Consider the following 17,075-nt stretch of genomic DNA (forward strand, 5'->3'; position numbering starts at 1 on the left):
ACAAGCACGGTGGCCTCATCCACACTGACCTCTTCATCGAGCAGTTCATCTTCCAGCCCTTCGTCTACAATGGTCATGTCGCCCATCAACTCCGCCATGCCAGCTGTTATCAGTAGCCAGTGGCAGTGCTCTGGCTGTTATAAGGATAAACCCTAACCCTAACCCTAACCCTAACCCTAACCCTAACCCTAACCCTAACCCTAACCCTAACCCTAACCCTAACCCTAACCCTAAGTCGTATATTAGCTCTTTATCTGACGTCGCGGGGTCTAGATACTTTATAATTATTAAGCGCCGGTCCTCGGGGGATATGGTAGTTACCCTCTTTTACCTCGAGCCTACGTGGCCGTTATAATAAAACGTCGAGCTCTAAATAATATGAGGGTAGTTAATAGCTATTAGACCCCGTTTTAGACGTGTTCGTAGTCGGTCTATTGCCTCTTCGGATTAGTTCCTCTTAAGGACGTGGAGATAAAGCCGTCCGTTATGCTCCTAGTTTATAATAATCGCCGGGCCTTTTGGGTTATTTTTTAGTAATACGGCCTCGTATACGCCGGTACGATATTTATATTATTAGTAGACCTTAAGTCTAGGCCCCTACTATTTAACTAAGATTTTCTTAGGTTATTTACGGGGACGTTTATTTGGTATCGTAGAAGACTGTGCGTAAAAGAGCTAAATATATAAGAAGGTTAGAGTATAATAATAGTAATAACGATATAGGTATAAACGCTAATAAATAGGAGATATAAACGGGAGATATAGGCCTTCTTATAAAGAGGTTCGGCTAAGTAAAATAATATAATTATAAAGTTTATTAAGTATTTAAGAAATTAATATCCTCGCATCTTAATAACGCCGTTATTTTTTTAAAAAGAGAACGAGTTATGCTATATACTAACGCCTTTATAATAGTATATTAGTATTATTTTTGTTAGGAAAATAGGACGCGATATATAAGGACGATAACGTTAAGATAAAGTATTAGTATCTATAATACTACTCGGGTAGAAAGAAATATATGAACTATATAATTATTTATAGAGTACTTATAATAGTTATCTTTTATAAAAGCTAAACTGTTATAAGGACTCGGATAAGAATAGACCGTTAATAAGAACGTAGTTAATATATTATTAATATAATAACGTAGCCGAAACGTCCTAATTTACTCGTCCCGATCGTACGAATCCTACCGATTATTAAACTTAACTAACGCTAAATATCTTATAAAACCCTCGCTAAAATTATAAGTTATATCCCGTCCGTTTTATACGATTAAATAGTATTACTTATCGTCGATTCTCTAACGCTCTTACTAAATATCTAATTTACGTCTAGCACGCCTCGTAAGCTACTATTAAAGAGGTATAATAAATAGGTAAGTAAGTCGAGAGTAATCTATCTTATAAAAAACATTAAATACGCTAATTAAAAGAAATAGCCCTACTTCTAATATTAAAATAAATAACGACCTTACTATAGTTAATACTAAATAGTTAATAAAAGTTTAAGCTAAATAGCTTAAGTATATAATGAGCAATATTAGTATATATAACTTATTAACCGAGTTATATACCCTCGGGATCGTAAGTATTATAAACGACCTTAATAGTACTATAGCTATTTACTTAGCGGCGCGTCTTATTTATAATAAGGTTCGAATTATAACGAATACGATTATTTCTATTTCTATATTTTTAAAACTAGTAATAAGAGACCCGGATAACGAGAGAAAGTTATATCCGCTCGTACGTATATCCGCTAGCCGTTTATATAACCGAGCCCGGGATTAGTTTACGCTTATAAAATAGAGACTTATAAATACTTCGATCGATTTTATTATAAGCTTTAATACTAACTACGATATATATAAGAACTACTACGACTATATTTACGTAACGGTCTTAACGAATTAGGCGTTATAGAACTTAAACGAACTCTCGTTCTACGTTTTTAATTTACGAAGTTTTACTTAGAATAATAAGTTTATTAAGAACTACCGAAGCTAGATTTTATATTATTTATAGAAGAGCGTCGTAAATACTAGCCTAAATAGAAAGAACCCTAGATACTTAATATCTTTCGATACTAAGAGATTATTAAATACTAAAATAATATAGAAACGATATAAAAAAGTACGTTATTATAGAATTATTATCGTTATTAAGACGTATACTAGGAGACTTAATAACGTAACTAAACTCTCCTAAGACTTAATTTGCCCTTTTATTAATTAGCTTAGGTAAGAGCGTAATTAATAAATAAACTATAAAAATGCGGTAGCAAATCTGTTTACGTATTTAGAGGTCCTAAATAATACGATAGATAGTTTAGGTAAAATATATCGGCTACTATATAAATACTATTAGAACTAACCTTTATTATACGAAGATTCTTATAGAGTTTATAAGATTCTTCTTTATTTTAGTTATTTACTATAAAGTAATTAAAATTCTATTATTAAAGAAAAAAAGGACTCTTTTATTATAAAATAATATTAAGTAGCTACGGTAGTATAGTAATAATAAAGGGGGTATACTATTTTATCTTTCGTTTACGATATAGCGAACGAAAGAATTTATAAGTACTAGATTCTTTCGTATACTATATAGCGAACAAAAGAATTTATAAATACTAAATTCTTTCGTTTACTACATAGCAAACAAAAGAATTTTAAAATTTTAGTTAATTCTTTCGTTCACAATATAACGAACGAAAGAATTTATAAGTACTAAATTCTTTCGTTCACAACATAGCGAACAAAAGAATTTCAAGATTTTAATCAATTCAAGATTTTAGTTAATTTAAAATTTTAATTAATTCAAGATTTTAGTCAATTCAAAATTTTAGTCAATTCAAAATTTTAGTTAACTTAAGATTTTAATTACTTCTTTCGTTTATAACATAGCGAACGAAAGAATTTTAAGATTTTAATTAATTTAAGATTTTAGTTAATTTAAAATTTTAGTTAAGTTAAAATTTTAGTTAATTCTTTTATTTATAATATAGCGAACGAAAGAATTTGTAAGTACTAAATTCTTTTATACACTATATAGTAAACAAAAAAATTTTAAGATTTTAGTTAATTCTTTTATTTACGATATAGCAAACAAAAGAATTTATAGGTACTAGATTCTTTCGTTTACGATATAGTAAACAAAAGAATTTTAAAATTTTAGTTAATTTAAGATTTTAGTTAATTCAAAATTTTAATTAATTTAAGATTTTAGTTAACTTAAAATTTTAATTACTTCTTTTATTCACAACATAGCGAACGAAAGAATTTTAAAATTTTAATTAATTTAAGATTTTAGTTAATTTAAGATTTTACTTAAGTTAAAATTTTAGTTAATTCTTTTGTACACTATATAGTAAACAAAAGAATTTTAATATTTTAGTCAATTCTTTTGTATACCACATAGCAAACGAAAAAATTTCAAGATTTTAATTAATTTAAAATTTTAGTTAATTTAAGATTTTAGTTAATTTTTTCGTTCACTACATAGCGAACAAAAGAATTTTAAGATTTTAGTTAATTTAAGATTTTAGTTAATTCTTTCGTATACTATATAGCAAACAAAAGAATTACTAAGATTTTGCCCAATTTTTTTATATACTACATAGCGAACGAAAGAATTACTAAGATTTTAGTTAATTCTTTCGTATACTACTTAACGGCCGAAACGTTTTTTAGAATTTACCTACCTAACGGACGAAAGAATGTTATAAATTTGCTTAAACCCTTTAGTTACTACTTAACGACTAAAAAAACTTCGAGATTTTACTTAATTCTTTTAGTTACTACTTACTAACCTTAACTTTCCGAGATTTTAGCTAATTCTTATAATTAGTATTTAGTAAATAAGATATTTATAAGGTTTTATTTTAAAATATCTAATACTATATTTATAAGTTTATTATTATTATAACCGTATTAATTAACTTTATTATATTTTATCCTATTTATATATAATAGCTAAGAAGGGTATTGGGGTTATAAAACTATCTAGCCTTATATATATTTTTATTTATATTAAAAAAGGGGGAGTTATTTTAAACGATCTATTTTCTTAAGGGAAATATAATATCGCGGTTAAAGGGGACTTCTAATTTAATAAAACGTAGTTATAGCTACTTAGCCTCCCGTAGCTCAACTATATCCTACGTAATACCGATAATATAATTACTAAGATTTATACTCGCTAGCGTTTTTTATTATAACGCATACCTCGCTCTTATTTTTAATTTTTAAAAAATAATAACTACTTTTTACGCGTTATAACGCCCGTAATAACCTAAATAAAATATACGTCGTAATATTTTAGTAAAATACTTTCTATTAATTTTTAAAGTCTTTTTAATAATAGGTGCTTTTTATAACTTATGTTCTATTTATTTTTTATTTTAAGTTTAATTACTTTTAAGTTTAATTAATTAGAATCGCGTTACGTTGCGTCAGGCTATTATTTTTATAAGTTAACTTATTTCTATCGGTTATTACGTAATAGACGAAAGAATATAGTAAGTTTATATAATTCTTTTAGTTATTACGTAACGGACAAAGAATATTATAAGTTTGCTATATACTTTTAGTTACTACGTAACGGATAAAAGAATTTTAAGATTTTAGTTAATTATTTTATTTAATACTTAGTAACTAAAAGGATTACTAAGATTTTAGTTAATTCTTTTATCTAATACTTAGTAACTAAAAGGATTATTAAGATTTTAATTAATTTTTTTATTCGCGACCTAGCGTATAAAAAAATTTATAAGTACTAAATTCTTTTATTCGCAACTTAGTATATAAAAAAATTTATAAATACTCGATTTTTTTATTAGCGACTTAGTAAATAAAAGAATTTCGAGATTTTAGTTAATTCTTTTATTTATAACCTAGCGTATAAAAAAATTTATAAGTACTCAATTCTTTTATTTACAACTTAGCAAACAAAAGAATTTTAAAATTTTAATTAATTCTTTTATTCACGACTTAGCGTACAAAAAAATTTATAAGTACTCAATTCTTTTATTTATAACTTAGCAAACAAAAGAATTTATAAATACTTAATTCTTTCGTTCGCGACCTAGTATACAAAAGAATTTTAAGATTTTAGTTAACTTAAAATTTAATTAATTCTTTCGTTCGTAACCTAGCGTACAAAAAAATTTATAAGTACTCGATTCTTTTATTAGCAACCTAGCGAACAAAAGAATTTTAAAATTTTAATTAATTCTTTTATTCGCAACCTAGCGAACAAAAGAATTTATAAGTACTCGATTCTTTCGTTCGTAACTTAGCGTACAAAAAATTTTTAAAATTTTAGTTAACTTAAGATTTTAATTAATTCTTTTATTCGCAACCTAGCATATATAAAAATTTATAAGTACTCGATTTTTTCATTTACGACCTAGCGAACAAAAGAATTTTAAAATTTTAATTAACTTAAAATTTTAATTAATTCTTTCGTTCGCAACTTAGCGCACAAAAAAATTTATAAGTACTCGATTCTTTTATTAACAACCTAGCAAACAAAAGAATTTCGAGATTTTAGTTAATTCTTTTATTCACAACCTAGCGTACAAAAGAATTTATAAATACTCGATTCTTTTATTTACAACCTAGCGAACAAAAGAATTTCGAGATTTTAATTAATTTTTTCGTTTACAACCTAGCGCACGAAAAATTTTATAAGTATTCGATTCTTTTATTAGTAACCTAACGAACAAAAGAATTTTAAAATTTTAATTAATTTAAGATTTTAGTTAATTCTTTCGTTTACCACATAGCGAACGAAAGAATTTCAAGATTTTAGTTAATTCTTTTAGTTATTACTTATTAAATAAAAGATCTTTTAGGCATTACTTATTAAATAAAAGAATTTCTTAAGTTTTATTTAATTTTTTTTAGTAATTACTTAATAGCTTAAAGAATTCCGTAAACTTATTTACTTATTTTTATTTATATTAAATTATTTAAAAAACTTTTTTTTATTTATATTAAGCGGCCATAGTAGTGAAGTAATATTAAGCGGCTATAGTAGTAAAGTAATATTAAGTAGCCACGGTAGTAAAGTAATATTAAGTAGCCACGGTGGTAAAATAATATTAAGTAGCCACGGTAGTAAAGTAATATTTAGTAACTACGGTAGTAAAGTAATATTATATTTTATAATTAAAAAAAAATAATATATATATATATATTAAAAATAATAACTATGTAGTTATAATATAGTAATACCTTTATTAATTTCTCGCTTTTTTAAAATATACCCTCTTTTTGAATAAAAAGTATGCGAAATTCTTAAAATTTCCTAAACCTAAGCCTATTTAGCTTACTTAATAGCTTAAATACGTAATGAGCGGTATTAATATATATAACTTATTTACTAAGCTATATACTTTTAAAATTATAAATATTATAAATAACTTTAATAGTATTATAGTTACTTATTTAGTAGCGCATCTTACCCATAATAAAGTTCGAATTATAATAAATATAATTATCTCCGCTTTTATATTTTTAAAACTAATAATAAGAGACCTAGATAATAAAAAAAAGTTATACCCGCTCGTGCGCATATCCGCTAGCTATTTATATAACTAAGCCCGAAATTAGTTTATACTTATAAAATAAAAACTTATAAATACTTTAATTAACTTTATTATAAACTTTAATACTAACTACGATATATATAAGAACTATTACGACTATATTTATATAACAGTCTTAATAAATTAGGTATTATAAAACCTAAACGAACTCTTATTTTATATCTCTAATTTATAAAGTTTTACTTAGAGTAGTAAGTCTATTAAGAACTACTAAAACTAAATTTTATACTATTTATAAAAGAGCGTTATAAATACTAGCCTAAATAAAAAGAACCCTAGATAGTTAATATTTTTTAATACTAAGAGATCGTTAAATACTAGAATAATACGGAAACGATATAAAGAAGTACGTTATTATAAAATTACTACTATTATTAAAACGTATATTAGGAGACTTAATAATATAACTAAACTTCCTAAAAACTTAATTCGCCCTTTTATTAGTTAGCTTAGGTAAGAGCGTAATTAATAAATAAACTATAGAAATATAGTAGCGAATCTATTTATATATCTAGAGGTCCTAAATAATACGATAAATAGTTTAGGTAAGATATATCGGCTACTATATAAATACTATTAGGGCTAACCTCTATTATATAAAGATTTTTATAAAGTTTATAAAATCCTTCCTTATTTTAATTATTTACTATAAGGTAATTAAAGTTCTATTATTAAAAAAAAAAAGGACTCTTTTATTATAAAATAATATTAAGTAGCTACGGTAGTATAGTAATAATAAAGGGGGTATACTATTTTATCTTTCGTTTATAATATAACGAATAAAAGAATTTATAGATACTAGATTCTTTTATTCGTAACTTAATAAACAAAAGAATTTATAAATACTAAATTCTTTTATTTATTATATAGCGAACGAAAGAATTTTAAGATTTTGGTTAATTTAAGATTTTAGTTAATTTAAGATTTTGGTTAATTTAAGATTTTGGTTAATTCTTTCGTTTATAATATAGCGAACGAAAGAATTTTAAGATTTTAGTTAATTTAAAATTTTAGTTAATTTAAGATTTTAGTTAATTCTTTTATATATTATATAGCGAACAAAAGAATTTTAGTATTTTAGTTAATTCTTTTATACACTATATAGCGAACGAAAGAATTACTAAGATTTTGCCCAATTCTTTTGGTTACTACTTACTAACCTTAACTTTCCGAGATTTTAGCTAATTCTTATAATTAGCATTTAATAAATAAGATATTTATAAAGTTTTATTTTAAAATATTTAATACTATAGTTATAAGTTTATTATTATTATAACTATATTAATTAACTTAATTATATTTTATCCTATTTATATATAATAATTAAGAAGGGTATTAGGGTTATAAAACTATTTAGTTTTATATATATTCTTATTTATATTAAAAAGGGGGGAGTTACTTTAGATAATCTATCTTCTTAAAGAAAATATAATATCGTAGTTAAAAGGGCTTTTTAATTTAATAAAACGTAGTTATAGCTACTCTTTAATAACCCGACTATATTTTATATAAAGCCGATAATATAATTACTAAAATCTATACTTATTAGCGTCTTTTATCGTAACGCGTACCTCGTTCTTATTTTTAACTTTTAAAAAATAATAATTACTTTTTATATATTATAACGCCCGTCCTAACCTAAATAAAATATACGTTATAATATTTTAGTAAAATACTTTTTATTAATCTTTAAAGTCTTTTTAATAGTAAGTGCTTTTTATAACTTATGTTCTATTTATTTTTTATTTTAAGTTTAATTACTTTTAAGTTTAATTAGTTAGAATCGCGTTACGTTACGTTAGGCTATTATTTTTATAAGTTAACTTATTTTTATTAGTTACTACGTAACGGACAAAAGAATTTTAAAATTTTAGTTAATTATTTTATCTAATACCTAGCGACTAAAAGGATTACTAAGATTTTAGTTAATTCTTTTATCTAATACTTAGTAACTAAAAGGATTACTAAGATTTTAGTTAATTTTTTCGTTCGTAACCTAGCGTACAAAAGAATTTATAAATACTAGATTTTTTCGTTTACTATATAGCGAACGAAAGAATTTATAAATACTTAATTCTTTTATTTACGACCTAGCGAATAAAAGAATTTATAAAGACTCGATTCTTTTATTTACGACTTAGTATATAAAAGAATTTATAAATACTAAATTCTTTTATTAGCGACCTAGCGAACAAAAGAATTTATAAATACTCGATTTTTTTATTAATAACCTAGCAAATAAAAGAATTTATAAATACTCGATTCTTTCGTTTACGACTTAGCAAATAAAAAAATATTAAAATTTTAATTAACTTAAGATTTTAATTAATTCTTTTGTTCGTAACTTAGCGTATAAAAAAATTTCAAAATTTTAGTTAATTCTTTTATTAATAACCTAGCGAATAAAAGAATTTTAAGATTTTAGTTAATTCTTTTATTAATAACCTAGCGTATAAAAGAATTTTAAAATTTTAGTTAATTCTTTTATTAGTAACCTAGCGCACGAAAGAATTTCAAGATTTTAGTTAACTTAAGATTTTAGTTAATTCTTTTATTAATAACCTAGCGAACGAAAGAATTTATAAGTACTCGATTCTTTTATTTACGACCTAGCGAATAAAAGAATTTTAAGATTTTAATTAACTTAAGATTTTAATTAATTCTTTCGTTCGCAACTTAGTATATAAAAGAATTTTAAAATTTTAGTTAATTCTTTCGTTAGCGACCTAGCGAATAAAAGAATTTTAAGATTTTAATTAACTTAAGATTTTAATTAATTCTTTTATTTACGACCTAGCGTACAAAAGAATTTTAAAATTTTAGTTAATTTTTTTATTAATAACTTAGCAAACAAAAGAATTTATAAGTACTCAATTCTTTTATTTATAACCTAGCGAATAAAAGAATTTATAAAGACTCGATTTTTTCGTTAGTAACTTAGCGAACGAAAGAATTTATAAATACTCGATTCTTTCGTTAGCAACCTAGCGAACAAAAGAATTTATAAATACTCGATTCTTTTATTAATAACTTAATAAATAAAAGAATTTATAAGTACTTAATTCTTTTATTAATAACCTAGCGAACAAAAGAATTTATAAGTACTTAATTTTTTTATTAACAACCTAGTAAATAAAAGAATTTATAAGTACTTAATTCTTTTATTCACAACCTAGCGAACGAAAAAAATTTAAAATTTTAATTAATTTTTTCAGTTATTACTTATTAAATAAAAGATTTTTTAGGCATTACTTCTTAAATAAAAGAATTTCTTAAGTTTTATTTAATTTTTTTTAGTAATTACTTAATAGCTCAAAGAATTCCGTAAACTTATTTACTTATTTTTATTTATATTAAATTATTTAAAAAAACTTTTTTTTATTAATATTAGGCGGCTATGGTAGTAAAGTAATATTAAGTAGCTACGGTAGTAAAGTAATATTAAGTAGCTACGGTAGTAAAGTAATATTTAATAGCCACGGTAGTTAAGTAATATTATATTTTATAAGTAAAAGAAATAATTTATTTATATATATTAAAAAGTAATAACTAAGTAGTTATAATATAGTAATACTTTTATTAATTTCTCGCTTTTTTAAAATATACCTTATTTTCGAATAAAAAGTATGCGAAATTCTTAAAAATTCCTAAACCTAAGCCCATTTAGCCTACTTAATTAAGTAGCTACGGTAGTAAAGTAATATTTAATAGCCACGGTAGTTAAGTAATATTATATTTTATAAGTAAAAAAAATAATTTATTTATATATATTAAAAAGTGATAACTAAGTAGTTATAATATAGTAATACTTTTATTAATTTCTCGTTTTTTTAAAATATACCTTTTTTTAAATAAAAAGTATACGAAATTCTTAAAAATTCCTAAACCTAAGCCTATTTAGCCTACTTAATAGTTTATTTTTAAATAAAAAGTATACGAAATTTTTAAAATTTCCTAAACCTAAGCCTATTTAGCCTACTTAATATATAAGTCCGCGTATAAATATATCTTTTATTAATAATTACTCTTATTTATTAAGTAATTACTAAGTAAATATTAGTAAGTAATTATATAAAGTAATTATAGTAATAACCTTATTACGTAATTATTGCTTCTTATTTATATATAACTTATTTATAGTTCTTTTATTTTATAAAAGTTACTTTACGTTCTTACTTTTTATATATATAATATACCGTACTTACCGCAGGCCTGCGGGGCGGACCCTGGTCTTAGTTATATATATTAGGTCGTAATAATAAGCTTATTTACTACTTTTTATTTATATTAAACTATTAAGAAAAACTTTTATTTATTAATATTAAGCGGCTATAGTAGTAAAATAATATTAAATAGCTATAATAATAAAATAATATTCAGTAGCTATAGTAATAAAATAATATTTAATAGCTATGGTAATAAAGTAATATTATATCTTATAATTAAAGAAAAATAGTTTATTTATATATATTAAAGAATAATAACTTATTAGTTATAATATAATAATACCTTTATTAATTTCCCGCTTTTTTAAAATATACCTTATTTTTAAATAAAAAGTATATAAAATTTTTAAAATTTCCTAAACCTAAGCCTATTTAGCCTATTTTATAGATATAAGAGAATATATAAGGGGTTCTTTAATACTTAATAAGAAAAAGTAAATAATATAAGATTTAGCTACTTATATAAGTTAGTATTAAAAAGTCTTATATATATTAAAATAAGTATAGCTCGCCCTCTAAATAGGTAATAAAAAGTTAAGAACTACTTTTAATTAAAAGAAATAACGATTACGTTAGTTAACTACTATTTTAATTAGTTATTAAGTATAGAGCGTAATATACCTAGTTTTCTTTAATACGTAATATATAATACGGCCCCGGCGGATTGCTCTATTAGGAGGTAAAAGTCGTATATATTAAGCTTATTATAATATAATAATACTATACTTTTAAAGACTTAAGAATATTTTATTTAAGTAAATAAAAAGAAAACCCTATAAATAATATATATATTATACGCTAGCCTTTATTATTTATTTAGAACGTATCCTTTAATATGTTCTATTTTATTTTGATGCCCGATCGTAATTCCTAGTTCCCCTGTCGTTACCTCGCGTGTAACTCCAAGCCTTATCCGCAATGCCTTTGCCTGTTTTGTAACATCCGAGCTGTCTAGCCAGGTTGTGTCCGAGGGCAAGTCAATAAACTTTGAGTTTCGGACAACGGACGACACGTAACCTAGAAACTCAGGACCGCATGCCAAGTGGGCAAAAACAACGCTTAATACGCCCCCGCCAAAAAGAACTAGAGCAGAAAGCAAAGCGAACACTATCCATCCCTTTGAAACGTCAAATACCTTCAATATAGTAGTAGTTTCTCCCAAGGAAGTGATGGTAAGTGCCAAGTTATTATCCTCGATACTGTATGGTCGCTGGCCGATAGCTATATACGTGTTGATTAACTGGCTAAGCCGTGGCCCGACTGTGCGCAGGTCGAGTTGGTCCATCTTGACATCTGGAAATCCCGAGATATTCACAGACATCGGGTGTGCAAGATAGAATACAGAGGGGTCGGTTGCATCGGCGAGCTGCTTGCCCGTCGCGGCAGGTAAGTCTCTAGCAATGTAGTTGAAGGCTCGTGGAAATGACAGGTGCGATATGCTTTCTGGAGAATGCCGCTTCTCGGACCGTCGCTGTTCGACCACCTTGCATCGATGTTTGTCATTTTCGTTTGAGCAGCTAATGCGAGACTCGACATATTTCTGACTCATGTGGCATGTGATTTCAATTTCGTCCATCATCCAGTATTGGATCGAGCTGGCCCTCAGGGATAGCCGAAGGAGGAGCTTTGCGGGACTGAAGTCCATGCCTGTTTCGTTGGTAAACACGATCGGACAGTCTAGGTACGGGTTGTCGTAGCTCTCCGGCCGCGGCGACTCGTCGTCAAACCAGAAACGATCGACGAACCTGTCCACTGCGATGCCCCATTGGGGATATCCCGAGTCACTGGTGTTCCTGCGGTGGTCATACCCGTGCCACGTTCCGTTGGGGTATTTGTCTGTCCTGGGGTTATTCGACCCCGTCGTGGGACTGATAAACACGTCTGTAACATTTGACCATTTTGGTGCATACCTGAGTTCTCCCCCGAGAAAGCGGTCGGCCTCTGGGCATTCAAGATCAAGGTAACTAGACTCGAGCGAGAATGTTGCGTCTCCAAGATTGTCGTAACTGACGGGGATCCCAACTAAGGATGAATACTGGATCTTGTTGATATCGCCGGCTACCTTGTTCCATCCATCGGTAGCATCTGAGTCCATCATAGGGATTTTCACATTCCCCCATAAATCCACTGCGTCGAGCTTGTTGCTCCGTGGTTCCATGATGACGATAGTGTAAATATTCGCGATATCTTCGAGTAAACCTCGGTTCTGACCGCCACTGACGCCACCAACTGATACCATCGAAGCAAACTAAGACCGAGATAGGTTGTCGAAAGAGGCGATGGTTACGGAACGGCTGTCAGTGCGGCTGCGGGAATTCAACATGCGCAGGATCGCTTGTGCCCCAAGAGGCGAAAATGCCCAGACAAGCACTAACGCCGCTGCTAGTAGGTTTACTGTCCGGAACTGAATAACAGTCCAGAGGGTAGACCCGACCGTTCTGCTTCCCATGAGCTGCTCCAGAGAGCCCAAGCTCCCTCCCTTTTCTAGCTTCCATCGCGCGGATTCGAACATCAACCGACCGACGACGGAAGCGAAGAGGATTGGAAATAAAGTTGAGACCTTTTGGAAATACGAAGGTTAGCGGCGAGCTCTCTGATATGCCCCAGCCGATGAAAGCTCTGAAAGCCGAGAGAGCGGGTAAATCTACCACTTTAATAGCATTCTGCTATGCGTCGAATCTTTCGCCGACTGCAGCACCATCAAGGCGCCAGACAAGTATTACAAACACGATACCCGCTATAGGGAAAACAACAGCGGTGCAATCGACAAGGATTGTAGACACTGCGGTTTTATTGTTTTTGCGAAAGTTGGACGGGCTGCTCTCAGGTGTCTTGTCTTCGGTCGCAACTGGTCTAGACCCCTCCTCATGATTTCGGTCACTGAGTGGAGAAGAGGGTGACACGACGGTTTCGGAAACGCCCGGTTCAGCCCCGGCAGGCCGTTCTAGATTCCTCTCTGGTGTATGTTGTTCTGGATCCGCGTAGGATGTCTCCTCCGGAAGAATCGGCGAGACTGGGAAGTCGTTGCTCCGTCGGGTAGACATCTCAAGTAAATGCGAAGGAATAGCTTGCCTCTAAATTTCGTAGAGGAGACGGAAGCCTCTGTCGTGCAATATTGCGGTCGCGATCGTACTTAGGGTGAAGTGGTTTGATTTGAATGAAGCACAATTTGAAGAAGGTCTAACACATCTATATGTCAGACCTGGACATTGTACATCCGAGTCATGCATTCAACCCTTGCTCGATTCCCTATCGCAATGAGGGATATAGGCATCATGCCTTGAAACCTTGTTCTGTTTATTACTTTAGGTTAGAAAGACGTATTAACAACAACAACAACAACAACAACAACACCCCACTCGCTTAGTAGGAAATAGACCGATATGCACACTATTGCTGGCTGCCAAGCTGTCGCCTGACACTATACCCGTCTTCTGTTTGCCCTACACATAAAGGATCAACCAGGCGACCAATAAGATACCCTGCAACGATCCTCAGGCGTACTGACGCCCTGCTGGCTATGCCCAAGGCTTTCTTCAAAATCTGGACCTGTATGGCATCGCTGATGATTGGACAACGAAAAAGTCACAACGCTCTGAACCAATCGAGGTGTGATTAACGTACCCCTTTCAGATCCACGTCGCCAACCTCACGTCAGCCAGGAGTCCGAGCCCACGAATCACGTCGATGGCCAGCCACACATCAGGGCATCTAATGGTAGGACTAATTGCAGCTTCCAGCGTACTGGGTAGTCGTTGGGAATTGGCCACCATTGCCCGAATTGGCGAACTCATTTCTAGTGTACATTGTTGATGTCGTGGGAGTAGCAGAGTAAAGTTCTAATGCGGCATCCTCCTGTTAATTGAGCAGAAGAGTGCCATAATAAGAAGCGCGGCAATGGGCAGGCTACGGATATAAACAGGCCCCGGCAACCTCTCGTTCTCGCTGGCGGGTGGTCTAGCCTGCTTGCCACAGCCAACGTCGCCCTGTTGAACTGGAGCAGGCATGTCAGCAGAATGGACGCCGGTCGTCTCACCTTGAGCTGCGGGATGCACTGACCTAGATATGCAGCCAAGAGGCAGAACCGTTGATGATTATTTACCGCGTTGGTCCCTTGACTGACAGCCGTCGGGCGCAGCGGAGCTTCTCGCCTCAGTCGGTCTGGTAGCCGCTTCCGCTACAGCATCCGAGCAACTAACATCGACCAAGGCGATGTATATGCACCAAAAATCAAACCCCCTTGGCGTAGAGCGCCTGCGTTGCCCTTTTTGTTAACCTTTTACGGGGCAGAGCCCCTTACTAAAAGGTTCTCTAAGCTTTAGTTCATAATATACCTATACCTACATTGTAGCCTCGCTAGTTCAGTGCTCATAGCGCAACCTCTTTTAATAACGTACCTAGACAGTCGGATCAATATCTTTAGCTAGGCAGAGAGTGAACAGATCAGCTTGAGAACCCGACTTCTTCAGGGCCCAACGTCGTCTTTTTAGGGTGGAGTTGCTCCACTTCTTCCTGAACCATCATATGAATGTCCTGCTCCACGAAAGAATCTAGCGTTTTATTTATCAGCTTATCGGACACGAATTGCCCCGAGTAACGACCCAAAAGTCGCCGGCATTGCTAACTACGTAACATTTCAATAGGCAGACGGTATTGTCGGAGTCCTTGCGGAATCCGGTTCAATTGATAAAGGATTGGAGATCAGCAGTGTGGTCTTCAGTTGCGAAAGTTTTCAATTGCCCACAAAACCTACATTCGACTCATCGTTATTGCCTAAAACCGTTGTGGGAAATATGGGAAGAGTCGCGATCGTTGGTGGTACGGGAAGTGAGTGGAATTCTTCAAGTTGCGGAAGGAAAGGGTTCTGCTTTTTCTTAGCTTGGTCTCGGTTCTAGGACTGACTCTGGCAGACTTGGCACGGGAAGTGATTGATACAGTTATAGCGAAAGGAAATCATTCGCTTGTTATATGTAGTCGCAAGGTCAGTAACTAATGTTCATACACATCTTAAGTTGCTGACAAAGGCTTAGGCTCTTGACACTGATGCTCAACACAACGTACAATACGCACAAGTGGATTATGATGATCCATCGTCCATTCGTAACACATTCCGCGGCGTTGACACTGTGTTGTCCTTTATTGCGACGGCGGATAGTGACGAAGGATTTGAAGTGCAAAAGAAGTTGATCGATGCGGCGATTGAGATGGGCGTGAGGAGATTTGCACCCTCAGAATGGGCGGCGTGAGTTATTCTCCTCTGATGATGAAGCAACTAATAACAGAAATGCAGTGCGAACCAGAGCCAGATCGCACATTACCAATTCAAGGATCGAACCCAGAAGTACCTAGAGGAGGTAAATCACTCAAAAGAGGCAAGCGTTTCTCTTCAACATAGATATAGAGGCCCAGCTACTTGAACTTGCAAATTAATGTTTAGCGATGATAGGTCATAGAGTATTGTCTCTTCCAGCCTGGATTTTTCACCAACTACTTTGCCCATCCCTATGCAACTACTCAACTTTTTGCCATGTTCGGCATGTTCGTGGACTTTGAGCAACGACGGGCAATCATCGTTGACAATAGTGTTGCCAAATTTACACTAACTACTGTTGAAGATCTTTGTGCAACGGTTGCAGATGCCCTGGACTACGGAGGAAAATGGCCGACAATTGGTGGTATGAGTGGATCCACGATTGATGTTGCTGGCTTGATCGCTCTTGGCGAATCGATTCGCGGTAAGTTTATTCCAAAAGACATCGACTGAGATATTTGCTTACAACTCACAGGAGGGCCCTTCCAAGTCGACAGAGTGTCTCTGAAAGATGTGCAAGACAACACATTCAGCACAACATGGGTCCCAATGATTGAACATCCCGGCGTGCCAGTTGCAATGCGCGAAGCTGTTTCAAGGAATGTTTTACGTGAATACCTACTTGGGATCGAAAGAGGGGCCTGGTCGGTAACCGATGAGTGGAATCGTTGCCTAAATCTCTCTTATACAGCTGCCGAGCAGTATCTGCGGAAGGTTTGGGCAAATAAACAATAAGACTGTCCGTTCGGAAACGGCTATTTAGTTATAAGATGTTTTGTAGTGGTGCCCTCTATTACTTTTCAACGTACTTTTCTACTTAAGTATTCGCTATCGAAATGTAGAGATATAAAAACATGTACAACCATTTACGACTATTCGACATGCGGCCCTGTTAACCCACCTACCCTACCCTTCTGGGA

The 17,075-nt window shown here is 31.3% G+C and overlaps 2 protein-coding genes across 2 annotated transcripts; one reads left to right on the forward strand and one right to left on the reverse strand.

The window, feature by feature from the left end:
* Positions 1 to 7,129: 7,129 nt before the first annotated feature.
* On the reverse strand, positions 7,130 to 13,002 carry CABS01_11104 (uncharacterized protein; the record flags this gene model as incomplete). The annotated part of the gene is made up of 2 exons (XM_060544459.1): positions 7,130 to 7,138; positions 11,980 to 13,002. 2 exons carry the CDS (start codon positions 13,000 to 13,002, stop codon positions 7,130 to 7,132), a joined length of 1,032 nt encoding a protein of 343 aa, XP_060397707.1.
* A 2,635-nt stretch (positions 13,003 to 15,637) lies between these two features.
* On the forward strand, positions 15,638 to 16,890 carry CABS01_11105 (uncharacterized protein; the record flags this gene model as incomplete). The annotated part of the gene is made up of 6 exons (XM_060544460.1): positions 15,638 to 15,671; positions 15,788 to 15,825; positions 15,875 to 16,086; positions 16,135 to 16,198; positions 16,291 to 16,579; positions 16,631 to 16,890. 6 exons carry the CDS (start codon positions 15,638 to 15,640, stop codon positions 16,888 to 16,890), a joined length of 897 nt encoding a protein of 298 aa, XP_060397708.1.
* Positions 16,891 to 17,075: the final 185 nt, after the last annotated feature.

The sequence above is a fragment of the Colletotrichum abscissum genome (genome assembly GCF_030869225.1).
Source record: "Colletotrichum abscissum strain IMI 504890 chromosome Unknown Scaffold_30.1, whole genome shotgun sequence".
NCBI classification, from domain to species: domain Eukaryota; kingdom Fungi; phylum Ascomycota; class Sordariomycetes; order Glomerellales; family Glomerellaceae; genus Colletotrichum; species Colletotrichum abscissum.